The sequence below is a fragment of the Ammospiza caudacuta genome, chromosome 3 (assembly GCF_027887145.1).
Source record: "Ammospiza caudacuta isolate bAmmCau1 chromosome 3, bAmmCau1.pri, whole genome shotgun sequence".
Classification (NCBI taxonomy): domain Eukaryota; kingdom Metazoa; phylum Chordata; class Aves; order Passeriformes; family Passerellidae; genus Ammospiza; species Ammospiza caudacuta.
The window spans coordinates 118,577,903-118,605,116 of NC_080595.1; the positions used below are offsets into that span (position 1 = coordinate 118,577,903).

General features: G+C 54.0%; 1 protein-coding gene across 1 annotated transcript in view; it reads left to right on the forward strand.

Moving 5' to 3' along the window:
• Positions 1–18,703, forward strand: part of ASXL2 (ASXL transcriptional regulator 2) — a 50,447-nt gene extending 31,744 nt beyond the window's left edge. Inside the window, exons 4-12 of the mRNA XM_058801894.1 lie at positions 734–884; positions 3,169–3,281; positions 5,060–5,201; positions 8,483–8,623; positions 10,246–10,409; positions 12,009–12,105; positions 12,993–13,098; positions 14,288–15,068; positions 16,056–18,703. Coding sequence (XP_058657877.1) covers positions 734–884; positions 3,169–3,281; positions 5,060–5,201; positions 8,483–8,623; positions 10,246–10,409; positions 12,009–12,105; positions 12,993–13,098; positions 14,288–15,068; positions 16,056–18,110 — 3,750 coding nt within the window. The 3' untranslated portion in view covers positions 18,111–18,703. The remainder of the gene's footprint in view (positions 1–733; positions 885–3,168; positions 3,282–5,059; positions 5,202–8,482; positions 8,624–10,245; positions 10,410–12,008; positions 12,106–12,992; positions 13,099–14,287; positions 15,069–16,055) is intronic.
• The last annotated feature ends 8,511 nt before the right edge of the window (positions 18,704–27,214 follow it).

Consider the following 27,214-nt stretch of genomic DNA (forward strand, 5'->3'; position numbering starts at 1 on the left):
ATCCATCCCTACCAGGGAACAATTCCCAATTCCCAATATCCCATCCATCCCTGCCAGGGAACAATTCCTCATTCCCAATATCCCATCCAGCCTTGCCAGGGAACAATTCCTCATTCCCAATATCCCATCCATCCCTACCAGGGAACAATTCCCAATTCCCAACATCCCATCCATCCCTACCAGGGAACAATTCCTCATTCCCAATATCCCATCCATCCCTACCAGGGAACAATTCCCAATTCCCAACATCCCATCCATTCCTACCAGGGAACAATTCCTCATTCCCAACATCCCATCCATCCCTGCCAGGGAACAATTCCCAATTCCCAACATCCCATCCATCCCTGCCAGGGAACAATTCCCAATTCCCAATATCCCATCCATCCCTGCCAGGGAACAATTCCTCATTCCCAACATCCCATCCATCCCTGCCCTCTGGCACTGGGATCCATTTATTCCCACCCCTCCATGCCTTGTCCTGGGGTTGGTGCTCAGGGAAGGGGAATCTGGGAAGGGCATTTTGGGAGGTGACAGAGTTCAGGGCGTGGAGACAGAGTTCAGGAGGTGTCCCCTACATTCAGTGTTTGCAGAACCCACAGAAAGCTTTGGGGCCAGCACCGAGCAGCTGTGGGGCATTAAAAGGCTGAATTTGGTGAACAAACCCCTGTGGTTTTGGGGTTTTGCCCCTGTCACTGGGGTGACCCTGCTGAGGCTCTGTCGTGTCCCCTGGCAGAAGGACATCCCAGATGGGCTGAAGGAGCTGTCAGAGGGCTCGGAGGAGAGCAGTGATGGCCACTCAGACTCGCAGAGCTCAGAGCACAGCAGCTCCAGCAGCGACGGCTGCGCCGCCAAGGACAGGAGGAAGAGCAGGTGGAAAAGGAAAGGTGAGTTGTGTGTGGGGAGAGAAGGAAAGGTGAGTTCTGTGTGGGGAGAGGAAAAGCAAAGGTGAGCTCTGTGTGGGGAGAGGAAAAGGAAAGGTGAGTTGTGTGTGGGGAGAGGGGAAGGAAAGGTGAGTTCTGTGTGGGGAGAGAAGGAAAGGTGAGTTCTGTGTGGGGAGAGGAAAAGCAAAGGTGAGCTCTGTGTGGGGAGAGGAAAAGGAAAGGTGAGTTGTGTGTGGGGAGAGAAGGAAAGGTGAGTTGTGTGTGGGGAGAGGAAAAGGAAAGGTGAGTTGTGTGTGGGGAGAGGGGAAGGAAAGGTGAGCTCTGTGTGGGGAGAGGAAAAGGAAAGGTGAGTTGTGTGTGGGGAGAGAAGGAAAGGTGAGTTGTGTGTGGGGAGAGAAGGAAAGGTGAGTTCTCTCTGGGGAGAGGGGGTTTCACCCGGGCTCTGGGGGGAACAGAGCCTTCTCTGGCCTCAGAATGGTCCCAGCTGAGCTGCAGGTGGGCAGGGAAGGGAACGGGTACCTGAGGGTTCATGTTTGGAAAGCCAGGTGTCTGCTAAAGAAGGCAGGAGCCTCTCCTGAAATGAAGAATGTAAACCCCCTCCCTCTGAATTATTATAATTTGCTTATAATTTTCTGCTACTACTACTAAATAATAATATTATTAAAATATCATTAATAAATTATTATATTGTATTTTATTAAAATTATTATATTTTGTATTAAAATTATTATAATGCTATACATTATATGTTATTATAAAATGTATAAACTTATATTTATAATTTTATAGATTATTATAAAATTGTTATAATCATTATAAATTATAAGCAAATTATAGTTATTAAATTATTATAATTTGCTTATAATTTGCTTATAATTATTATTAATAATTATTAATAATATTATCAAAATCTCTTTAATAAATCATTTTTTATTATAATAAAATTATTATAATGTTATCAATTATATATTATAATATTTATACAATTATTTATACTTTTATGAATTATTATAAAATTATTATAATTATTATAAATATTAAGCAAATTATAGCTATTAAATTATTATAATTTGCATATAATTATTATTAATAATTATCAATAATATTAGTAAATATAATTAATAAATAATTATATTTTATTATATCAAAATTATTATAATGTTATAAAATATATTTATTATAAAACCATACAATTATTTGTAATTTTATTAATTATTGTAAAATTATGATGATTATTATAAATTATAAGCAAATTATAATAATTAAATCATTATAATTTACTTATAATTTGCTTAATTATTATAATTGCTTAAACTTGCTCTCAAGCAAAGATGTGGCAATAGGAATAGGAGTTCTTTATGAGGGAAGAAAATAAAAATAAAATGAAAAATGCAGTCATACAAAAGAACTCTGCCAGAGTCAGAGCAGGACCTGACACTGTCCTAGTTGAGATGGGGCAATACAGAGCAGCACACTCCATTTGCAGAAGGCTTCAAGCTGTTTTTATTACAGCATGCAATGGTTTTTATACACTCTTACAAACCTGGTTTTATACTTCACTGATTGGTCAGAAGAGCCAGTGCTCATTGGAACAGAGAATTGCAGGTTTCTCTTATTTATCCTTCTCTCCTTTCTTGTTTTCTACAACAATGACCTTGGTATGGAATTCTTTCAGTAAACATGGATCCTCTTATCAAACTTCTCTCGCAAAATTGCTGTAAAACCTCTCCCATATAAACACATCAATATTTCTATTTATAGCTATGTTTATATTATTTTTATATTTCATATTTATATTGATGTGTTTATATTTACAGCTATATTTACATTTATATAGTGTGTTTATATATTTGTATTTACTTATAGAGTATTTTATTTACATTTACTACTTATTTCTATTTATATTTATACTTATAGCTTTTATATCTATATATACATTTACATTTGTATTTGCATTTATAATGTTATATTTATTGTGTTATATTTTTTATTATATTTATAATTATATTTATATCTATATTTACATATTTTATATTTACATTTAATTTTATATATTTTATTTACAACTTATAATTTATTTACATTTGGTATTTATTGTTATATTTATATTTATAGGTATGATTATATTTATATTATATTTATAATATTATAATTATACTTATATTTATTTTATATTTATTTTATATTTATTTTTATTATTCAGTATTTGGGAAACGCAAGCTGGAGGTTGAGTTCCTGCCTATGTTTGTATTTATATTTTTAATTTTTATTTTTATTTCCCCCGCAGTGCCGTCGCGCCTGCCCCCCGCGGGCTCCCCGCAGCCCGGCTGCCCGTCCCCGTCCATCCCGGCCAAGGGCCTCTCCTCCTCCCAGAAGCACAGCAAGAAGGCCCTCAAGCAGGTCAGTGCCTCAGTTTCCCTGCAGGGATGGAGTCCCTTCCACTGGGAACCCTGTGCTCTTCTGCTCCTTTTTCCCTAAAATTACAATTTCCCCAAAAACAACACATTTAAATAATAATTTTGAAAATATAGTTGTAGAGAGAGGGTGTAAAATGTGGTTTCTTTTCCCCAATTCTGGGGTGAGATCCCCTTGCTTCCTGGGAAATGGGGATGGTAAATCCAGTCTTTGGGGGAAAATGCAGTGAATTCATCCTCTGGGGGCAAAAATTCCCTCCCAGGGAATTCCATGGGGGCTGCACGTCCACATGGAGGGCAGGAGGGCAGGAATTCCATGGACAGGAGAAGGAGGAGGGCAGGAATTCCATGGACAGGAGGAGAAAGGAGAGCAGGAATTCCATGGACAGGAGAAGGAGGAGGGCAGGAATTCCGTGGACTCTGGAGGAGGAGGAAGGAGGGCAGGAATTCTATGGATTCTGGAGAAGGAAGGAGGGCAGGAATTACATGGGCAGGGGAGGGAAGGAGGGCAGGAATTCCATGGACAGAGAGTCTGGAAAAAGAGGAAGAAGAGCAGGAATTCCATGGGCAGGAGAAGGATGGAGAGCAGGAATTCCATGGACAGGAGAAAGAAGGAGAGCAGGAATTCCATGGACAGAGAGTCTGGAGGAGGAGGAAGGAAGACAGGAATTCCATGGATAGAGAGTCTGGAACAAAAGGAAGGAGGGCAAGAATTCGATGGACAGAAAGTCTGGAAAAAGAGAAGGGAAAGACGGCAGGTATTCCATGGACAGGAGGAGGAAGGAGAGCAGGAATTCCAGGGACAGAGAGTCTGGAGAGGGAGGAAGAGGAAGGAGGGCAGGAATTCCATGGACAGGAGGAGGAAGGCAGGAATTCCATGGACAGGAGGAGGAAGGAAGGCAGGAATTCCATGATGGGGAATTCCAGCTGAATTATTCCCCCAGGGTGGGGTTCACAGGTGTTCCCCCAGCTGCACTGCTCATGGCCCCAGGATCCTGAGGAATGAAATGCTTTATCTGGCATCTCAATCTCAAAACTGGGAAATCTCAAATCTCAAAAATCTAAAAATATTAAAAAAAAATCTCAAAAATGACAACGTTGCAAAAATTGTTCCCTGGCAGGGCGGGCAGGCCCTGTGCTGTGTGCCCACTGCTGTGCCCCACAGGCTGTGGGGTGGCTGATCCCTGTGCCCTGTGGAGTGGCTGATCCCTGATACCTGTGGGGTGGCTGATCCCTGATCCCCATGCCCTGTGCCCTGTGGGGTGGCTGATCCCTGATCCCCATGCCCTGTGCTCTATGGAGTGGCTGATCCCTCTGTGTGTCCCCTGTGTGGTATCTGATGCCTCTGTGTGTCCCCTGTGGGGTGGCTGACCCTCTGTGTGTCCCCTGTGGGTTGGCTGACCCTCTGTGTGTCCCCTGTGGGTTGGCTGATCCCTCTGTGTGTCCCCTGTGTGGTATCTGATGCCTCTGTGTGTCCCCTGTGGGGTGTCTGACCCTCTGTGTGCCCCCTGTGTGGTGTCTGACCCTCTGTGTGCCCCCTGTGTGGTATCTGATCCCTCTGTGTGTCCCCTGTGTGGTATCTGATGCCTCTGTGTGTCCCCTGTGTGGTGTCTGACCCTCTGTGTGTCCCCTGTGTGGTGTCTGACCCTCTGTGTGTCCCCTGTGGGGTGTCTGACCCTCTGTGTGTCCCCTGTGGGGTGTCTGACCCTCTGTGTGCCCCCTGTGGGGTGGCTGACCCTCTGTGTGCCCCGTGTGTCCCTGCAGGCCCTGAAGCAGCAGCAGCAGAAGCAGCAGCAGCAGCAGCAGCAGTGCCGGGCGGGCATGGGGCCGGGCATGGGGCCGGGCATGGCCCTGCCCTCCGGCCAGCACGTCCTGCTCAAGGCCAAGGCCACCCCCGGGAGGTCAGGTACGTGTGGGCACTGCCAGGGGGTGTGGAGGAGAAAATGCTCCTTTCTGCACCTTCCTCTGGGCACTGCCAGGGGGGTGCAGGGGCAACTGCTCCTTTCTGCACCTTCCTCTGGGCTCTGGAGCCTCCAGCTGCTGCCCCAGGGCTTGGGGCTGTGAGGGAGGCACCGGGTAGGGAAAGACCTGGGATGGATCTTGGAGGGATCTTGGATGATCTTGGATGGATCTTGGCTGGATTTAGGAGGGGTCTTGGATGGTCTTGGCTGGATTTAGGAAGGGCCCTGGATGGATCTTGGATGGATTTTTGATGGATCTTGAATAGATCTTGGATGGATCTTGGCTGGATCTTGGATGGATTTTGGATCTTGGCTGGATTTGGGAAGGGTCTTGGATGGTCTTGGATAGCTGTGACTGTAAGGACAGACGTTGGATGGATTTTGGAGGGATCTTGAATGGATTTTGGAGGGATCTTGAATGGATTTTGGAGGGATCTTGGCTGGATTTGGGAAGCGTCTTGGATGGATCTTGACTGGATCTTGGATGATCTTGAATTATCTTGGATGGATCTTGGCTGGATCTTGAATGATCTTGGATGATCTTGAATGATCATCTTGGATGGTTTTTGAATGGATCTTGGATGCATTTTGGATGGATCTTGGCTGGATTTGGGAAGGGTCTTGGATGGATCTTGGATAGCTCTGACTGTGGGGACAGACCTCGGATGGATCTTGAATGGATATTGGATGATCTTGGATGGATTTGGATGGATTTGGATGCATCTTGAATGGATCTTGGATGATCTTAGATGGATCTTGAATGGATTTTGGCTGGATCTTGGATCAATTTTGGATGGATCTTGGATGATCTTGAATGGGTCTTGAATGATGATCTTGGATGAATCTTGGATGATCTTGGATGGATTTTGGAGGGATCTTGTCTGGATTTAGGAAGGGTCTTGGATGGATTTTGAATGGATCTTGGATGATCTTGAATGGGGATTTTGTATGGATCTTGGATAGATCTTGAATGGATGTTGAATAGATCTTGAATGGATTTTGGAGGCATCTTGGATGGGTCTTGGCTGGATTTGGGAAGGGCCTTGGATGGATCATGTATAGCTGTGACTGTAAGGACAGACCTTGGATGCATCTTGGATGGATTTTGAATGGATCTTGGATGATCTTGAATGGATCTTGGATGGGTCTTGGCTGGATCTTGAACGATCATCTTGGATGGATCTTGGATGGTCTTGGCTGGATTTTGGAGGTACCTTGGCTGTCTCTGGGATGTCTCTGGCTGTGCCTTTCCCTGGTTCCAAGCTGCTCCCAGTGCTCAGGGACTTTCCCAGTCACCTCTTCCCTGTGCAGGGGCCTTCTCCTCCTGGTGGTTCTGTTCTGGGATTTCTCCTGGGGGTTCTGTTTGGGAGTTTCTCCTAGTATTTATATTTGGGGTTCTCCTGCTATTTATGTTTGGAGATTTCTCCCAGTGTTTATATTTGTGGATTTCTCCTGTTATTTATAGTTGGGAGTTTCTCCTGGTGTTTGTGTTTGGGAGTTTCTCCTGGTTATTTCTATTTTGGGTTCTCTCTATTTCTGTTTTGTTCTGGGAGTTCTCCCAATGTTTCTGTTCTGGGATTTCTCCTGGTGTTTAGATTTGGGAGTTTCTCCTGGTGTTTATATTTGGAGGTTCTCCTGCTATTTATATTTGGGAGTTTCTCCTGGTGTTTATGTTCTGGGATTTCTCCTGGATTTGATGTTTTCTGAAGTTGCTCCTCATCCTTCGGGGTGGGTCCCATGTCCTGTCCCCACCTGGAAGATCCCTGAGGGGTTTCCAGAATTGGTGGTGTCAGGGAGCAGTGAGGTCAGGGGCTCCCTGCCAGCACCAGGTTTGCCATGGTGTCCCAAATTCTTGGTACCTATTCCAGACAGCTTTCCCTGATTTCTTTCCAGAGTAGCTGAATTCCCTGGCACCTGCCCAATTCCCTGGTACCTCTGCAATTCCCTGGCACCTGTGGAATTCCCTGGCACCTGTGGAATTCCCTGGCACTTGCTGGAATTTCCTGGCACTTGCCCAATTCCCTGGCACCTCTGGAGTTCCCTGGCACATCTGCAATTCTCTGGCACCTGTGGAATTCCCTGGCACCTGCTGGAATTCCCTGGCACCTGCCCAATTCCCTGGCACCTGCCAGATTCCCTGGAACCTTTGGAATTCCCTGGCACCTCTGGAATTCCCTGGCACCTGCCCAATTCCCTGGCACCTGTGGAATTCCCTGGCACCTGCTGGAATTCCCTGGCACCTGCCCAATTCCCTGGCACCTCTGGAGTTCCCTGGCACATCTGCAATTCTCTGGCACCTGTGGAATTCCCTGGCACCTCTGGAATTCCCTGGCACCTGCCCAATTCCCTGGCACCTGCCAGATTCCCTGGAACCTTTGGAATTCCCTGGCACCTCTGGAATTCCCTGGCACCTCTGGAATTCCCTGGCTTGGGGCAGGCTCAGTGTGCCAGACAATCCCTGGCAGGGCTCAGCATTCCAGCCCATTCCCTGCAGGCAGCTGGGCTGTGGGCACACATCCAGCTTGTGCCAGTCTCTCTCCAAGCCAGGGGCACTTTCCAATGTCCCCATTTCAAGCCAAAGCAATTCCCAGTGTCCCCATTCCAAGGCAGGACAATTCCCAGTGTCACTATTCAAACTGATGGAAGGAGAGAACAACTTGTACAATTTCAGGGGGTTATTCAGAGCTGGAATAGTTTGTGTAAGGGAGAGAAGGGAGGGAGAGGAACCAGGATGGGAAACTGAGCCCTGGGAAGAGGAGGAGGAGTTTCCCAGGGTGGGCAAGGACAAAAGCTGCAGGGCAGGGGTGAAGTTCAGCAAGGACAGGGCAGGTTTGGAGAGATTTCCCTGCCAGGAGCTCTGTTAGCCCTGGAAGTGTGAATGGGACCATGGCTGGGTCAGATGAGATGGGAAATGAACTGGAATTAACTGGGAAATGTGGGATGTGCCTGTCCATGCCTTTGGTTTGGGATATCCTGGTGGCTCCAGTGGATCTCCTGCACTCAGCTGCTGGGCAGGAGCACTCCAGGAGCTCAGGAATGGCTGTGCTGGAGCTGCTGGGGCTGCAGGGGTGGCTCTGGGAGCTCCATCCCCTGCAGGAGCTCAGGAATGGCTGTGCTGGGGCTGCTGGGGCTGCAGGGGTGGCTCTGGGAGCTCCATCCCCTCAGGATGATGCTCCTTTAGGGTTCCCCTGTGCATGTCCCTGTTCCATGTGTCCCTCTCTGGCAGGTTGGGAAGGGAAGCAGACAGATGGACATTCCAGCAGCCCCCCAAACTCCACGTGCAGCTCCTCGCCCTCGGTGAAGCTGGAGAACTCCCTGCCAGGGCTGCCCAAGAAGCCCTTCCCCAGATCTGACAGGCTCCATGCAAGTAAGAGATGGATCCCCTGCTTCTCCTGCTTCCAATCCCTGCTTCCATCCCCTGCTTCCATTCCCTGCTTCCATTCCCTGCTTCTCCTGCTTCCATTCCCTGCTTCTCCTGCTTCCATCCCCTGCTCTTCTCCTGCTTCCATCCCCTGCTTCTCCTGCTTCCCCAGGGCTTTGGCTGCTCCAGAGCCAGGGCAAATCCCAAACCAGCAGAACAGAGTGGAGTGAGCTCATTGCATTGCTGAGGGACCCTGGGAGGGGCTGCCAGGCTGCTGGGATTGGGATAAATAATTCCCAATTCCATCCTCAGATCAGCCCTTCCCAGCTGGGCCTCTCCTGGGACTTCCCAGCTGTTGAAGCTGCATTATTTGTGGGGTTTTGATGTAATTACACACTCTAAGGACATGAAAAATGGAAAAGAAATTCCTCCCTGGGTCTCCATGCTGGGTTTGGCTCCCAGCCCTTTCCTGGAGCTTTCTGAGCCCTCCCAACCTTCCTGGTTCCTGTTACATTTTACAAGGGTGGGACTGACCCTGGGGAATTTGGGGATTTTCTTACAAAGGGATGGAATGTCCTGAGGGGGAGCAACCCCAAAGGGTGATGGAGTTCAGCTCCTGGAGCTGCCCAGGTGATCCCAACAATCCCACTCTGGGGTTCCCTGGCTGTCCAGGAGCTCTGGCAGGGTGGGGATGTGCCCATTGCCAGGGTTGGGATGTGCCCATTGCCAGGGTTGGGATGTGCCCATTGCCAGGGTTGGGATGTGCCCATCACTTTCAGATTTAGATGAAGGGTTGGGCTGGTTTAGTCCAGAGCTTGCTGAGCCAGGTTTGTGCTCGTGGGAAGGTGACAACAACCCCAGTCCTGGGCATGATGGGGACAGGGGACAGCAGGACAGCGTGGAGGGGACATGGCAGGAGCTCAGCTCCCTCCAGCTCCTGAGAAATTGTGTGGGGAACCAATCCATAAATTCACCAAACCCTCACGGGGTTGTGTTTGGGGTAATGCCTTGTGCAGGCTGAGCTGGAGCAGAGGCTGGGCAGAGCTAAAGAATCAAACAGGGATTTATTGAAAGCATCTCCTGCATGGATCCACCTGGGGCAGCACAAGGGCCCAGCCAGGGCTGCACCCAAGATGAACCAAAATGGTCCCAAAATGAACCCAAGATGAACCAAAATGGTCCCAAAATGAACCCAAGATGAACCAAAATGGCCCCAAAATGCAGAACCAGGCACGGGCTCTGTCACTGTGATCAGTTCTGCTCCATTTGCACCTTGCAGTTCATTGTCCCATTCCAGCTTTAGCCCATGCAGTCCCATCCTTGTTTTTCTGTCTTACGTTTGTGAGGCTGCTCAGGTGTGTTGTGCTCAGCAGGGCAGGTGAGGCTGACCAGGTGTATTGTGCCCCGCCCAGGGCAGGGCAGGCTGACCAGGTGAGGCTGACCAGGTGTGTTGTGCTCACCAGGTGAGGCTGACCAGGTGTGTTGTGCTCCCCCAGGGGCAGGTGAGGCTGACCAGGTGTGTTGTGCTCCCCCAGGGCAGGGCAGGGCAGGTGAGGCTGACCAGGTGAGGCTGACCAGGTGTGTTGTGCTCACCAGGTGAGGCTGACCAGGTGTGTTGTGCTCCCCAGGGCAGCTGAAGCGAGCGCGCTGCGCCGAGATCGACGTGGAGACGCCGGACTCCATCCTGGTGAACACCAACCTGAGGGCCCTGATCAACAAGCACACCTTCAGCCTGCTGCCTCCTGAGGGCCAGCAGCGCCTGCTGCTGCTGCTGCCCGACGTGGACAGACAGGTACGGTCACCTGGGCTGGGCTGCAGCAGGTACACTCTCACCTGGGCTGTCCCACACAGGTACACAACTCACCTGGGCTGGGGTGCCAAGGTACAGCACTCACCTGGGCTGTCCCACACAGGTACACACTCACCTGGGCTGTCCCACACAGGTACACAACTCACCTGGGCTGTCCCACACAGGTACACACTCACCTGGGCTGCCCCACCAGGTACAGAACTCACCTGGGCTGCTCCAGGTGCAGGACTCACCTGGGCTGGGCTGTCCCACACAGGTACAGGACTCACCTGGGCTGTCCCACACAGGTACACGCTCACCTGGGCTGTCCCACACAGGTACACAACTCACCTGGGCTGTCCCACACAGGTACAGAACTCACCTGGGCTGTCCCACACAGGTACACAACTCACCTGGGCTGCCCCACCAGGTACAGGACTCACCTGGGCTGTCCCACACAGGTACAGAACTCACCTGGGCTGTCCCACACAGGTACACAACTCACCTGGGCTGCCCCACCAGGTACAGGACTCACCTGGGCTGTCCCACACAGGTACACAACTCACCTGGGCTGCCCCACCCTGCAGGGCTCTGGGGCAGGCAGGGAGGGATGCCAGGTGGAGATCCTGTTCCCCTTGTGGTACCTGTGGGCAGAGGGGCACAGGGGCAGGGAGAGCCAATCCACCTTTGGGTGACCTCACTGTCAAATAATAATAATAATGATAATGATAATAATAATAATAATAGTCACCTAATAATCATTGAAACAGCAGCACGTTTTCAGTGTGCCCCTCTGAGGCTCTGCTTTGTCCAGCTGTGTGACAAAATCCTGGTCCCCACAGAGCTGGACACTAAAGCTGCTCCCCTGCTCCAGCCATGGCCCAGCACACCAGGACAGTGGCCAGCAGGTGACCAGGCTGTGGCCACCAGGTAGCCAGGGCTGTGGCCAGGGCAGTCACCATCAGGTGACCAGGGCAGTGGCCAGCAGGGGACATCAGGCTGTGGCCAGCAGGTGACCAGGGCAGTGGCCAGGGCTGTGGCCATGAGCTCTGGTCAGCAGATGACCGGGCTGTGGCCAGCAGGTGGACAACAGGTGACAGGGCTGTGGCCAGGAGGTGACAGGGCAGTGGCCAGCAGGTGACCAGGACTGTGGCATGAGCTCTGGCCACCAGGTGACATGGGGCTGTGGTCAGGAGCTGGCCAGGGCTGTGATCAGGGCAGTGGCCATCATGTGGCCAGCAGGTGACCAGGCTGTAGCCAGCAGGTGACCAAGGCTGTGACCAGGTTGTGACCAGGCTGTGGCCAGCAGGTGACCAGGGCTGTGGCCAGGCTGTGACCAGCAGGTGGCCAGGCTGTGACCAGCAGGTGACCAGGGCTGTGACCAGGCTGTGACCAGCAGGTGACCAGGCTGTGACCAGCAGGTGACCAGGGCTGTGACCAGGCTGTGACCAGCAGGTGACCAGGGCTGTGACCAGGTTGTGACCAGGCTGTGACCAGCAGGTGACCAGGGCTGTGGCCAGGCTGTGACCAGGCTGTGACCAGCAGGTGACCAGGGCTGTGGCCAGGCTGTGGCCAGCAGGTGACCATGCTCTGTCCCCCCAGGTGGGTCCTGACGGGCTGATGAAGCTCAGCAGCTCCGCGCTCAACAACGAGTTCTTCACCTCGGCTGCTCAGGGCTGGAAGGAGAGGCTGTCAGAAGGTAAAGCCTGCCCAGGACCCCCCAACTGGGCAGGGGCTGGGGGAGCCCCAGGACCCCTGAGCTGGGCAGGGGCTGGGGGAGCCCCAGGACCCTCGGATGGGGAAGCCCCAGGATGAGCTGGGGAGGGGCTGGGGGAGCCCCAGGATGAGCCAGGGAGGGCTGAAAGAGCCTGCAGGGTGCTCCTGCAGAAGCTGCAGCTCTGCAGGACTCACTGCCCACAGATGGGGGGTTCAGGGTAGGAAAGGGCTGCAGGAGGAGTTCTGTGTTGAACTGACACAGGAAATCTCTGGAAGAGATGAGAAAAGAAGGAAAAATGTTTAAAATCTGAACTGACAATAGAGCTGGGGCATTCTGGGGTTGTGGCACCTAAACGCAGACACTACTGGGGGCAGAGAAGGGAAATTCTGTTCCAGAGCAGGCCATGGAGTGCTTTGAGCCATCCCTTTGGGTGTTTGCATGGAAATTGGGGAAATTTCTCCCTGGGAGGGTGGTGAGGCCCTTCCACGTCTGACCCTCTCCTCCTGTCCCTGTTCCCTGGGAGCAGAGCCCAATCACCCCTGGCTGTCCCCTCCTGTCAGGGACTTGTGCAGAGCCACAAGGGCCCCCCTGAGCCTCCTTTTCTCCAGGCTGAGCCCCTTCCCAGCTCCCTCAGCCTCTCCTGGGGCTCCATTCCCTTCCCAGCTCCCTCAGCCTCTCCTGGGGCTCCATTCCCTTCCCAGCTCCCTCAGCCCCTCCTGGGGCTCCATTCCCTTCCCAGCTCCATTCCCTGGACTGCCCCATTCCTCTGGAGCAGCAGCCTGGGCTGTCAGGGCTCCTGGGACACCCACCTGAGTCCCTGCCCTGCTTCCCAACCCTTCCCTGCTCAGAATTCCCCTCTGCATCCCCAGGAGAGTTCACCCCAGAAATGCAGCTCCGGATCCGGCAGGAGATCGAGAAGGAGAAGAAGGTGGAGCTGTGGAAGGAGCACTTCTTTGAGAGCTACTACGGGCAGAGGTGAGGGCTCAGCTGGGTTCTGGGGTGTCCATCCATGGACATTGGGTTCCCTGGAGCCTCAGGGAGGTTCCTGGCTCCTGCTGGTTCCAGGAAACTGGGAATGGCAGCAGGATCTGGGTCAGGTGGGAGGTTTGTCACCATTTATCCACTGCAGGGTGTCCTGGGATGTGACTCCTCTTCCCCTCCTTGCCTGGAGCCAGCCCAGGGTCAGGACCTGCATTCCCACATGTCCAGACCCACACCAAATCTGCCAAGTTTTCATTGTCTGCCTCCTCTTGCTTCAGAGGTTTCCCATCCTTTGGGCCTCAGGGAGGGTTTGGAGGTTTCTGAGTTGCTGAGGGACCTGGGAAGGAGCACACAGGTGTAAATAACTGACCAGGGATTTCTAACCCTGCCCTGTGCCAGCTTTGGGGGCATTCCTGGCATTCCATGGTGTGGTTGGGATGCTGTGGGTGTCCCTACAGGTTGTAGGAACCACTACAGGGATACACCAGGCTGGGAGTGCAGCTCAGCAGGAGCTTCTTCAGCCACCTGAGCCAGGTGGGAAGGTGACAACAGCCCCAGTCCTAGGCATGAGGGGGACAGCAGGACAGTGTGGAGGGGACATGTGCAGGAGCTCAGCTCCCTCCAGCTCCTGAGAACTTGTCTGGGGAACCAATCCACAGATTCACTAAACCTTCACAGGGTTATGTTTGGGAAAAAAAAAAAAAAACAATTTGATGAATCACTGAGAGTTAATCCAGAAGGAGAAACTTTTCCCAGACATCTCTGTGGGAATTAGATCCCATGTTCCTCCTGAAGGGGTGGTGGGACCTCTCCTTCTCAGTGTCCCCTCCTGCCAGTGTCACCGTGCGAGCTGCAGAGGAGGCACTGGGGGCTCATACAGGGAAATACTCACTGTTGGCCAAACCCTTTGGGTGTGCAACCTGGAAAATTGGTGTCTGGAGCAGGCCTGGAGCTACCCAGTGTTCCATGTAGTGCATTTAGCTGGTTTCAATCTCTGATGCTCATTTCTGCTTCCTGTGGAAGGATTATCAGTAGGGAAGGTTCTCAGTGATGGTGGCGCAGAACTGGGTGTGTGAGACATCTCTTTAGGGAGCTTATTTAGAGAATCCAGCCCCCATTTCCCAAGGATGGGATGGATTTGCAGGGGTGTTTTACAAAGCAGAATCTCTGTTTCCCTTGGCAGCTCTGGGCTGAGCCCCGAGGAGTCGGAGCGCCTGACAGCACAGCCCGAGGCGGCAGAGCCCGGCCGGCCCCGCAGCCCCCCGGCCCCACGGCGGGAGCAGAGCACGCCCACAGCTCCCTCAGAGCCCCAGGCAGCCCCAGGAGCCAGCAGGAAAGCAGGAGAGGAGGCCAGAGAGGAGCCACAGCCCAAGGCAGCCAAGCCTGAGGTGTCCCCGGAGCGGCGAGCGGTGAGAGCCGGCGAGAGACCAGGGCCCGGCCGGGAGAGAGAAACCCTGCCCCAAAAACCCCCCAGCACCTCCAGCCACGGGGCCGAGGAGCAGAGGAAGCCTGGGGTGGCCAAGGAGGTGCCAGGGAAGGAATCTCTGGGTGCCCCAAGCAAACCAAAGAGCCCCGAGGCTGGCGGGGCAGCAGCCAAGGCGCAGAGCCCTGCGGCAGCCAAGGCGGAGGAGGAGGAGGAGAAGGAGAAGGAGAAGGAGAAGGAGAAGGAGAAGGAGAAGGAGAAGGAGAAGGAGAAGGAGAAGGAGAAGGAGAAGGAGAAGGAGAAGGAGAAGGAGAAGGAGAAGGAGAAGAAGCCCCCCGGGAGCGAGGCCATGGAGGTCGGGGTGGAGGCCCACAAGAGGAAGCTGGAGAGCAGGGAGGAAGCTCCAGGCAGCCCTGAGAAGAAGCCCCGTGTGGCTGAGCCCTGCCAGCACCAGCAGCAGCAGCAGCAGCAGCCCCAGGCCTTTCGCAGGCAGCCCTTTCCCAGCACGGGGCCGGCGGTGCCGCGGGTGCCCCCGCTCAAGGTGAGCCCGGCAGGGACACAGCCACGGCCAGGCCTCCCCCGGGGCTCTGAACCCCAAACCGTGGGCTCAGGGGGGTGGAAATGCCCTCAGAGCCCAGCCCATCCCTGTCACAGCTCCTGCCATCCCAGGCTGCAGACGTGCAGGGCTCTGCAGGGCTGTGGTGACAAAGGACAGGAGCCTGGCAGCTGGGGACACCCAGGGCCACAGGGGCCATCCAGGCTCCCCTGCAGCCAGCCCAGACACTGGGGGGAAAGGCAGGGCCCCTGGCAGCACGGCAGTCTGCTTTGTGGGGCTGTGTGATGGTGTTCACAGGGGTCCCAGGATGAGGGAAGAGATGAGGATCTGACTCCATGTTTCAGAAGGCTGATTTATTATTTTATGATATATATTATATTAAAACTATACTAAAAGTATAAAAGAAAGAATTTCATCAGAAGGCTAGCTAAGAATAGAAAAAGAAAGAATAACAAAGGCTTGTGGATCGGACAGAGAGTCCGAGCCACCTGACTGTGATTGGCCATTAATTAGAAACAACCACATGACACCAATCACAGATGCACCTGTTGCATTCCACAGCAGCAGATAATCAATGTTTGCATTTTGTTCCTGAGGCCTCTCAGCTTCTCAGGGGGAAAACTCCTAAGGAATGGATTTTCCATAGAATATGTCTGTGACATCACTCAGAGCCATGGGGTTTGCAGCACCCCAAAACTGCTTGGGAGACATCCAATGGTCAGACACATTTCTTGTCTCAAGGCAGGGACAGGAGGGGTTTCTCCAAAGGGATTTCTCCATCTGAGGGTCAGACAGGTCTCTTGTCTCAAGGCAGGGACAGGAGGGATTTCTCCAAAGGGATTTCTCCACCACCACCACCAGTTTTCTCAGACCGAAGTGCAAACACCAACCTGTGGGTCGGGTGTTCCCCATGTTTCTCCTGGGTCAGGTGTTCCCGTGTCTCAGCTGTGCTTTTCTCCCGCCCTCTTGCAGATTCCCGTGTCCAGAATCTCCCCGATGCCATTTCCTGCGGGCCAGGTCTCTCCCAGGCCGTGCTTCCCGCTGTCCCTCGGCAGTCCTGGCAGGACAGGGGCCAGGACCCTGGCCGACATCAAGGCAAGAGCGCAGCAGGCCAAGGCTCAGAGGGCAGCAGCCGCAGCCGCCGCAGCCTCGGCCGGGGGAGCCGTGCCAGGGCCCGGCCCGGGCGGGGGGAGACCCCCGGGCAGGGGAGGAGACGGGAGCGACCCCGGCGGAGCCCCCCAAGCCGCAGCTGGAGCCAAGGCGCTGGAACCGGCAGGAACTGGAAGCGGGGGAGGTTCGAGAAGGTTCCTTCCCCACGGCCCAGGGCCCCGCTCGCAGGTGCAGGGCCAGGCGGAGCCGGGAGCTGCTCGCCATCCTCCTGGAGCACAACTACAGCCAGGAGCGGCCCCCGCGGCTGCCCCGGCGCTAGGGAACGGAGCCGGGGCCACGCCGAGCCCCCCGCGGGGCACGGCCACCCCCGGCTCCCCGGGCACCCCCGGCGGGGCCCCTCCTGCCGCGGCCCGGAACGGGAACGGGCCCGCAGCGGGGAGCGGCTGTGACCTCCCCAAAGGCAAACCTCCGTCCCCTCTGGTGTCCCCGCTGCCACCCACGGGCCCCGGAGCCCGGGCTGCAGCTGTGGGTGCAGCCGTCCCAGCCTCCAGCAGCTCCTCGGTAGCAGCCAGCCTTAAATCCCCTCCCCGAGCGAGCTCCTCCAGCATTCCTGCCAACAACCCTTTGGTGACGCAGCTGCTCCAGGGCAAGAGCGTCCCTCTGGAGCAGATCCTGCCCAAGGCGCTGACCAAAGCAGAAGCGAAAAGTGGCCCGGTGGCTCCTCAGGAAGAGAAGGGGGCGGCGGGGAACGGCACCGAGGCGGGGGACAGAGCATCGGGGGTGCTCCCGCAGCAGCTTGGCAAGATCTTCTGCCAGAGCAGGCCCCTGCCTCACATTCCAAGGACCTTCCCGCTGCCCTCGGGAAAGGAGCCCGGGCCCGAGCAGCACCACGAGGCGCTGAGCAAATCCACCCAGGAGCAGATCCTGCAGACTCTGATCAAGAGGGTGCAGAGGCAGAACGTGCTGCCCGTCCTCCAGCCCTCGCAGCTGAACCTCCCGCACTCAGGTTTCCCGGTGGAGAGCAGCTCCACCAGGCAGAGATTCATGCTGGGCTTCACGGGCAGGAGGACGTGCAAGCCTGCCATGTCCGGGCACTACCTGCTCAACATCTCCACCTACGGCCGCGGCTCGGAGAGCTTGAGGAGAGGCTCCTCCCTGAGCGCCGAGCCCCGCCTGGGGCTGGGCAGCCCCGCCGAGGGCGCCGGGGCAGAGCTCGGCGAGGGCGAGGACGCGGGCGGCCGGGGCAGCGGCAGCAGCAGCGAGGAGGACGCGGACGATGAGAGCTCCGGGGACGAGCGGGAGCACGGCAGCAGCAAGGAGGAGCCGCGGGCGGGGCAGGGGGAGAAGGAGCAGGGCTCGCACGGCCCCGCAGAGCCCAAGGCCGCCAAGGAGAAGGTGCCGGCCTTGGATGGCACCGCGCTGGCCAGGGACCTGCTGCAGGCAGCGCAGGAGCAGATGGCCCACGCCATGAGGGGCAAGGGCCACGGTGGCACGGAGCTCTTTGGGCCCCCCGCCCCATCCCCAGATCCATCGCAGCCCCCGCTGCTCCCCGCCCCGCACCCCCCGAAGCTGCCCGGCAGCTACAGCGGCACCATCAACGTCTCCACCTCGCCCGACATGGTGGGGCAGGGCTCGCTGATGGGCGAGTGCAACCAGCTGGGCAGCTCCATGGGCAACGTCATGTCCTTCTCGGTGACCGTGACCACCATCCCCGCCGGGCAGGCCGTGAGCTCTGGCGGCCGCGGGCAGAGCCTGCCGGTGCAGGCGTTCGCCGAGGACGGCGCCATGGAGGATCCCCCTTCCAAATGCTACTGCAGGTTGAAAGCCATGATCATGTGCAAGGGCTGCGGCGCCTTCTGCCATGACGACTGCATCGGCCCCTCCAAGCTCTGCGTCTCCTGCCTCGTGGTGCGGTAACGGGGAGCGGCACGGCCGCCTCGGGGGCTGCCGTCAGGAGAATCTTGGGAAGAAACAGGAATTTTACTGCCTTGCACAAGAGACACGTTACTGAATCAGGAATCCAGAGCTAGAGTCCTTCTTTCATTAACGAAAGAGCACCTTCTTGTACAGGGAGTCGAAATCGCGCTCGACTACGTGAATTGTGACAAGAGTTTGCACTTAAGGAATTCTGTAAATATGCCACATTATTTTGTTTAAAGATATTTTTTCAATCTTTTAGGGATAGCGTTTGACTTGTACTGCAGTTCCAGTAACCCCAGCCTGCTCTGAGCACGTTTGCTGAGCTCTGCTCTCCCCATGGAGATCCCACAGCCCATTGTTGGTTTTCTCCTGGCAGAGGGAATGGGATAATCCGAGTCCAGCTGTGTGTAGTGAGGCAGGAGCCCTGAGCAGGCTCCCAGTTCAGATCCCTGGAGCTGATGCCATGCCAGCCTTTCCCTCCACTGCCTTTCCCTCTGTTCCAGAGGCCCCTGGGCTGTGCAATGCAGGCTGGTGTTCCTGGTGTGCAGATCCCCTCTCCCAGTATGCCAGCTGAAGGATCCCAGGTGTCCGGGTGTGCTGCTGCTGGAGCTGGGCTGGCCATGGCAGTGACCAGAGCAGCTCAGTCCTGGCAGGAATCTGCTCTGCTGGGCATTCCCAGACCTGGCAGGGATCTGCTCTCCTGGGCATTCCTGGGGTTGGCAGGGATCTGCTCTGCTGGGCATTCCCAGAACTGGCAGGGATCTGCTCTCCTGGGCATTCCTGGGGTTGGCAGGGATCTGCTCTCCTGGGCATTCCCAGAACTGGCAGGGATCTGCTCTCCTGGGCATTCCCAGAACTGGCAGGGATCTGCTCTCCTGGGCATTCCCAGGGCTGGCAGGGATCTGCTCTCCTGGGCATTCCCAGGAGCTGGAGCTGCCATCCTGTGGCTCAGAGCCAGCTGTCCCAGCTGTTCCTGGGACACAGGGCCAGGTGATGGGCACAAAGTGTCACCCTGGGTCCTGCCACGCTCTGGGAAGCATTTTGTTCTCATCCAAACACCCCCATGGTCAGACATCTCCAGTTTCTGTCCAAGATTTTGTATTTGCTGGGTGTAGGGGAAGGCGCTTGAGTGTCTGCCTGGGCCTCCTTGGGTGGCTCTTTGTGTTTGAAATACCAAATCGGGCTGAGCTCAGCTCAGCTGGGGCCCAGCTGAGCTCAGGGTGCTGGGCAGCCCCTCAGGGCTCACTGGGGACATGCTGGTGGCTCCTGTGCTCCCTGACAGTTCCTGGCTTCCTTCACTTGCACTGGGGGAAATCAAAGCACAGAGGCCCCGTGTTCCTGAGGGTACTGATGGAGCACAAATCACCCGGGGAGGGTGGGGGCCTTGCTGCATCCTGGTCAGGGAACAGAGCTGTGTATGTTTTTGATGGAAAAGCACTGAATTCACTTTTAATCCAAAGGCCTTTTTAAGCTGAAGCAATATTCCCCCAGCAGTGGGGCAGCTGAGTGGTGCAGGGGTGCTCAGCCTTCCCTTCCCCTGTCCTTTGTACTACTGCTCCCCTGCCCTCCTCCCCGGGCGCCCGGCACTGGTGGTGAGGAGCAAAAGAATTCCTGGGGGTTTTCTGAGGAACAGGAGGTGCCCAAGGCTGCCAGAGCTCCAGGAGCCTTTGGACAAGGCTGGGTGGCACAGGGTGGGATTGTTGGGGTGTGTGACAGGGCTGGGTGGCACAGGGTGGGATTGTTGGGGTGTGTGACAAGGCTGGGTGGCACAGGGTGGGATTGTTGGGGTGTGTGACAGGGCTGGGTGGCACAGGGTGGGATTGTTGGGGTGTGTGACAAGGCTGGGTGGCACAGGGTGGGATTGTTGGGGTGTGTGACAGGGCCCTGAGGCACAGGGTGGGGTTGTTGGGGTGTGTGACAGGGCTCTGAGGCACAGGGTGGGATTGTTGGGGTGTGTGACAGGGCTCTCAGGCACAGGGTGGGATTGTTGGGGTGTGTGACAGGGCTCTCAGGCACAGGGTGGGATTGTTGGGGTGTGTGACAGGGCTGGGTGGCACAGGGTGGGATTGTTGGGGTGTGTGACAGGGCTCTGAGGCACAGGGTGGGATTGTTGGGGTGTGTGACAGGGCTCTGAGGCACAGGGTGGGATTGTTGGGGTGTCAGTGCAGGGTCAGGGGTTGGACTGGATGGTTCCTTTGGGGCCATTCCAGCACAGATATTCCATGGCTCTGTGATTTAGGTGTTGATGACACGGAAAAGGGAGTTCCAGACTGGATCCTGTGGCAGCAGGAGCGTTTCCCTCCCTGCCTCTGGAGCAGCAGGAGCTGCAGCATCACCTGCTCTGGTACTGCCAGCTGAATTTCACTGCAGAGCAGTGACCCCCACTGAGGTGATTCCACATCTCTGCTCAGGATCCCCTGGTGAGGAGCATTTAGGGATTAGAAATTAAGTCAATTTTTGAATCTGAACATTGCACAAAATTGTCCCCACGAGCATCTCCCACCCGTGGTGGTGGTGGGGGAACCCAAGAATCCCCTGCCTGCGCCAGTTCCTGCTGTTTCCCACTTCCAGCTCTTGCTTGGGAGAGGAAATCCTGCATTTTTGTAAACCTGGGGAGGGAGGAGGCAGCGTGGGCTGGTTTGCAGCTGAGAGCAGCGTCTGCCCACTCCTCCCTGGTAGTCCTGGACACACACTTCCATTCCTGGCTGGGGCAGCCTGGCAGAGGCCAACGTGCAGCTGACAGTTGTTCTCAGAGGAGACTGAGAGGTGTCTCTGCACGCTTGGGTCAGTCCTGGTCTCTCCTTGGCTCCTCTCAGGCTGATTTTCCAGGCTGCTGGAGAGGGGGAAGCAGAGGATGAGGAGGGAGGTGTGACCCTGAGCACTCACAGGTGTTCAGCAGCTGCTGCTGCCACTGGAAAGGCTCTTCAGAGCTCCCCTGGCACTTCCCAAACCGTCCCTGCCCGGCTGGTTCCTCCTGCTGGCTTTCCCTGGTGCCCTTGCTCAGTGTGGGCTTGCTGTGCCCGTCCCTGGCGGCGCAGGGGTGCCATTCCCAGAGCCATCCCGTGGGAATGTGCCCATCTGGCTGTGCCATCCAGGAGGGGCAGGCTGGTGACCCAGGACATGGAGGTGGCCCCAGGCTGGCACTGGCCAGGGGAGGGTGGTGCTGGTGGCTCGGGAGTTTCCACCTGTCAGTGCCTTAGTTCCGTTTCATGGACCAACACTTAGCTTGGGCTACTTTTCTTCCCTTTCTTCTTAAGGAAATCGATTTTCTCAGTGCCCACCGAGGTCTGAGCACGCTCCTGGTGCAGCCTGGGGGGGCATCTGAGGGTGAGCAGAGGGCACTGGGTGTGAGGAGATTGTTTGGGGTCAGGGGCTGGGTGTGATAAACCCTGGAATGGGGACAAAGCCCGGAAAGTTCTGAGTGCTGCAGCTGGGTGTGGGGTGATGGCTTTCAGAAAGGGGGATCCTGTGGGGTTCCTGGGGTGGGACCCGCCTGTCCCACTGCTGGGCTCCTTCCCACCCACAGTAAATGCACCTCCACACGGGATTTACGATAAAGGATGTCGTGACAGAGTTTAAACCATTACACTTTGGTCCCCCAGGAGTGAATTTATTGGCACTGCAGGGAATGGTGGCATCAAAAATCCAGGATTTCCAAAGCCTGATGTCAGAGTGTTTGTGGCAGGGAAAGGAACCTGGTGAGGGAGGAGGTTTTGGTTTCCCTTTTCAGGACGCAGAACTGGAATTAGAGCCTGACCAACGTCCCAAACCCCACGGACAGGCTGTGGCACAGGAGGTGCCAGCACGGCTCTGGGGATTCAGGTTTTGAGCAAGGGAAGGAATTTGATGTGGAATTTTACTTTCCCCAGGAATTTACAGGAAGGAGGAGGTTCAAAGCAGTTGCACTGGTTGGGGAGGTGGATTTTTATTTTCTTTTTTGGTTGCACAAAACAGCTGCTGGAGCAGCAGTTCCTGGTCAGGTCGTTACCGGGAGGGATCCTTGGGAGGAATCCTCAGGAGGGATCTTCAGGAGGGACCTTCCAGGAGGGTTCCTCAGGAGGGATCCTCGAAAAGGATCCTCAGGAGGGAACCTTGGGAGGGACTTTCAGGAGGGATCCTTGGGAGGGATTCTTCGGGGGGATCTTCAGGAGGGACCCCCAGGAGGAATGATCAGAAAGGATCCTCAGGAGGGATCCTCGGGAGGGACCCTCAGGAGGGACCTTCAGGAGGGATCCTCTGGAGGGTTCCTCAGGTGGGATCCTCAGGAAGGACTCTCAGGAGGGATCTTCAGGAGGGACCCTCAGGAGGAATGATCAGAAAGGATCCTCAGGAGGGATCCTCAGGAAGGACTCTCAGGAGGGATCTTCAGGAGGGACCCTCAGGAAGAATCCTCAGAAAGGATTTTCAGGAGGGACCCTCGGGAGGAACCTTCAGGAGAGTTCCTCCGGATGAATCCTCAGGAAGGACCTTCCCGGAGGGATCCTCAGGAGGGACCTTCAGGAGGGCTCCTTGGGAGGGACCCTCGGGAGGAACCTTCAGGAGGGATCCTCAGGATGAATCCTCAGGAGGGACCCTCAGGAGGGATCCTTGGGAGGGACCCTCGGGAGGAACCTTCAGGAGAGTTCCTCCGGATGAATCCTCAGGAAGGACCTTCCCGGAGGGATCCTCAGGAGGTTTCTTCAGGAGGGTTCCTCGGGAGGGCCTCTCCGGGGGAGGCAGCAAAGACCATCCATGGCAGGGGGTTGGACCGGGAGCGGCTCTGGGGTTTCTCCCCTCCGGGGAGGCTCCGTGCGATGGTTCCTGAGAGCCGCGGGAGGTGCGGAGAGCAGGGCTGGGGTTGCCCACAGCGGGGATGTGGGAGGCGGCGGGGCCGTGGCAGCATCGCTTTGCTGATTGATTGATTGATTGATTGATTATCGCAGGTAATTGCAGGGCTGGGCAGAGCGCTGCCGGCTGCCCGTGTGACACGGGGACAGGGCACAGGGGACAGGAGCTGGTGCCGGGAGCGAGCAGCCCTGGGTGGTTTTTAACGCTTAGAGTCGGAGAGCTTACAGTAATATATTTTAAATAATATATATATTTTAGTATCTGAAAGGAGCAGGCAAAGGAGGGGTTCTGGTGGTGACAGGGTACTGGGGCCGTCCCTCGGCCAGGCCAGCGGGGTTTCTGCAGCACAACTGAACAGGCTCTGTTCCTGCCATTAATGCAATAAAAATGGGAATTCTCACAAACAAGCAATCCAATACTGTTTCCCAGAGGCTTTTCCTGTGTGGACAACAGGCCTGTAAACATAGTTCCAAAAATCCTAAACCTTTGTCTTTTGCCTTTTTAAAAGGGACTTTGATTGGGCTTGAGGGTCTGTACAGCAAAATCGAGGTGACACCATTTGAAAATGTATTTTTACACAAATAATATAGAAAAAAAATCATATTTTACATAAGAATTTTAAGTATTTGAAATATGTGTATATATATACTGTATGTACTTCGTATATGCTTTATTTTACATTTTCAATGTATTAAAAAGTATTTGAGCTGGTTGGATCTGAGATGTAATAATGTTTAAAAACACAAAAACGAGGGAAAGGAGCATGGGGGGAGAGCGGGTGGGAGCTCTGCAGGGAAGCACAAGCCCAGAGCAAAGGGTTTGGGGAAGGCTGTAGCAGTTTGAGTGTTTAAATTGTTCTGATTTCCTCATTTTCTGAGATTTTCCAGGAGCTCCCCACAAGGATGACCCCACGCAGCCAAAGCTGCCACAGCCCCTGCTCCAAGGTGGGTGGGGATAAATGGGTGGGATCTCCACAGAATCATTCAGGTTGGAAAAGAGCTCCCAGCTATGGAATCCACACTTTGACCAACACCACCCTGTGGGGGATTCAGGCACCCAACCTCCACAGGTGCTGTCAAGGGAACTCCAAGTAGGGGATTTCTCACTCTGCAGGGCTGTTGGTGCAAATCTTCCTGCAGAGGTGGATCTGTCTGTGTGGCACTGGAGTGAATTCCCATCGGGAGGGGGCACTGAGAGCAGACACAGCTCCATGTTAGGAAAATCAGTCCACAAACACCAGAGGTTCGTGTCCAAAAAGGAGACACAGGAGTCCTTTTACTTAATTCAAATAAAGGCAGAGGCCATGGGCATTCCCCTGGGGTCTCTCCAATTTTTGGAGGATGCAGCCTCCTTTTTATCCCAGTTTCCCAGCCACATTTCCCTTCTCTCTTTCCCCATTGGCTGAGATACTTGAGAGGCACAGACTTCCCAAAATGCCTGATACCAGAGATTTCCCTCTAATGTATAACCCTCCCTTTTAATTTTTAATTCTTACAGAATTTAGGGGTTTTCCCCAGGTTTCTTTCATCTTTCAATGTCCAATTTCATTTATCAGCAAACCCAAAGTTTATAAGTTGTAAAAGCAAATCTCTATTTCCATTCATCAATCAGTGAATTCTTCCCATTGCACAGGGGCTGTGAAGGGCGGTCCCTCCTGTGCCTCAGCTCCCTGTCTGTCCCAGTAATACACAAAATAAAATGACTTGCACACTGGAACCTCCAAGGTAAAAGAAGGGAAGTTTATTTCTTGACCTCAATATAAATAGAATTCCAAAAGTGACCCTGGACTGGAGGATGACAGTGCCACCTCTCCGATGACACTGGTCAAACCAACAGTCCATCAAATTTCTTCTCCTCCAGAAAGGAATGCAAACCGATCATTATTTACATGAACAGTGCGTGACAAACTCCATTACAAAAATGTAAACATCAGAAGGCTTAGAAGAACGGGGTGACACCCTGTCCAAAGGGATCCTGCCTTCATCCCAGGCCTCTTCCTCCCCTCCTGCAAAGCCCTGAGAGGGAACAGCCGCCTTGGGGGTTGTTTGCTGTTTAAGGTGCCTGGGTGAGTCAAAATGGCAGTGTTGGAGCTGCTGCACTTCCAAACAATTGTTCTTTATTCCAGTGGTGCTGCTGCATCTCCCAGTTCAAAACGGAGCCAAACTGGTCTCCTGTCCCCTTCAGTTCAGGCTTCTCTGTGCTGGGGGTGTGGATCAAAGGCACCCTCGGGTCACTGGGGTGATTTCTGGGCATTTAAAGCAGCCCAGGAGCAATCCCTGGGGGACACATGTGGATATATATATATATTTTTTTTATATATAAGTAAATATATATATGTATAAAAGTCCACCTTAGAGTCTCAGAGGGGGATCCAGGGCTGCTCCCAACAGCCCATTCCCAACCTGGCACTGGAATATCCGTGCCCTCAGGACATAGCACCAGACAAAATCCTTGCCTGTGGCTCATGTCCTGCCATGGATTCTGCTCCTCTTCCTCCCACCATGCCCTCTTTGGAAATGAATGTAGGATCTTGTAATTCCTCTGTGTTGGAACCCTGGATGCTGAGTTTTGGGCTTTCTGTGCTGAAAGGCACAGACCCTCAAGAGAGCACTGCATTTGACCTGAGGCTGTGGAGAAGCTTCCAGAATTGATTGAGAGCACTGGGATTGTGGGTGTGGAGTTGGGTAGGAGTGTGTGATATCACAGGGTGGAAAACTTAGAATATGGTAATAAATATGGGGCAGGATGGAGGTTTAGGGCAGTGGCTGGTCCTTCTTTACCTTCTTCTTCTCCTTCTTCTTCCTCAACTTCTTCTTCTTCTTTACTTTGCTCTTCTCCTCCTCACCTTTTTCACCTTCTTCTTCACCTTCTTCTTCACCTTCTTCCCCACGGGTTTGGGTGGTGGTGGGTGGGTGGACAAAGGAACCAACACCTCATCACTGCACACATGTGCTCCCCCATCATGGTCCATCTTCTGCTCACCAAAACCATCTGGGGCCATGGCCCTGGGTCCTGCTGAGACTTTTCAGGGATTTCCTTCTTCCTTCCCCTCACAGGGAACTCCACTTGCCTGGCTTTACAAGCTGTGGATATCTGTTAAATTTTCTTTTGGCATATTTTAAAGGGAAAACGTTGGTTTATTACTTAGCCTTAATACATTCTGCAGTTCCTTCAATTCTTGGGGTCCCAAGACACTTGAGGAGCATGGAACTGTAGATTTGGGGGAAAGAAAGAAACAGGAATAAACCTGTATCAAGTGACAGGAACTTGATTTCTGTTAAAATGGAGGGATTTGGGGAAACAGGTGTGTGACCAACTCACCTGATTTCTGACAGGAAAACTCTGAGTGGACTTAACAACTCGATAAAATCAGCAGCACTGAGGAACGTGCAAGAGCTTGGGATTTCTTTTCCCTGAATTCATTAAAAGTATCAACAATTCTGTATTTTAAGTATGGAGGGGGTTGGAGACCTGCCAGTGGGAATAATCCTCCCAACCCTCAGGTGGCATCTTGGCGGCATCACTAGGCTTTAATTTATTCTCATTTTTAATCCGTGTGACTAATTAACGGCTCTGTCTCGTTGTTCAGTAAGTAAAACCTATTTTTTTCCTAGCCAGGCTGAATTCCCCTGGGACCTTTGGGAAGGAGGAGGATGAGCACAGCCCAAAGAGGAGGGGGAAGCCTGAGCAAATAACCGAGGCCATGGCACCATCTGGTGTTTTTGCAGGTTGCAGCGCTTGTCCCTGCAGCCCACGGCAGACGGCTTTTCCAAATGCCGCTTTGGCTGCTGCTGCCTTTCGGGTGGAAACGCAGCCAGCAGGAATCACCTCCCTCACTCGGTCCCACTGCCACCCGTGCGCTTGGCTCCGGAATTCCGGGACCAATTCGGAATTCCGAGCACCGTCACTGGCACAGGCAGCTCGCAATGAGCATCGCCACAGCAGCAGCTGCAGCGGCAATTTCCCCTCTCACTTCCTATTCTCTGCCAGAGTGGTCCCTCCTCTCCTCCACAGCCGGAATTCTCCTCCCCTCCTGCAGGCACAGACCGCGCTGTGCAGGAGGAGCTGTGACATTTGCACACGAGGGGACACAGAGCCTGGAACAGAGCCCGTCCTGCCGGGTCCTGCTCAGGAAACGCTGCCGGCATCGGCGCTTCTGCCAGCAAGGCGAGCAGGGACAGCCCCGGTGCCCAGGGAATGCTGATATCCACAGGGATCGTCACAGCATGGAGCAGGGGATGCCCTCACTGGAAACACAGCTGTGGATGTGGCTG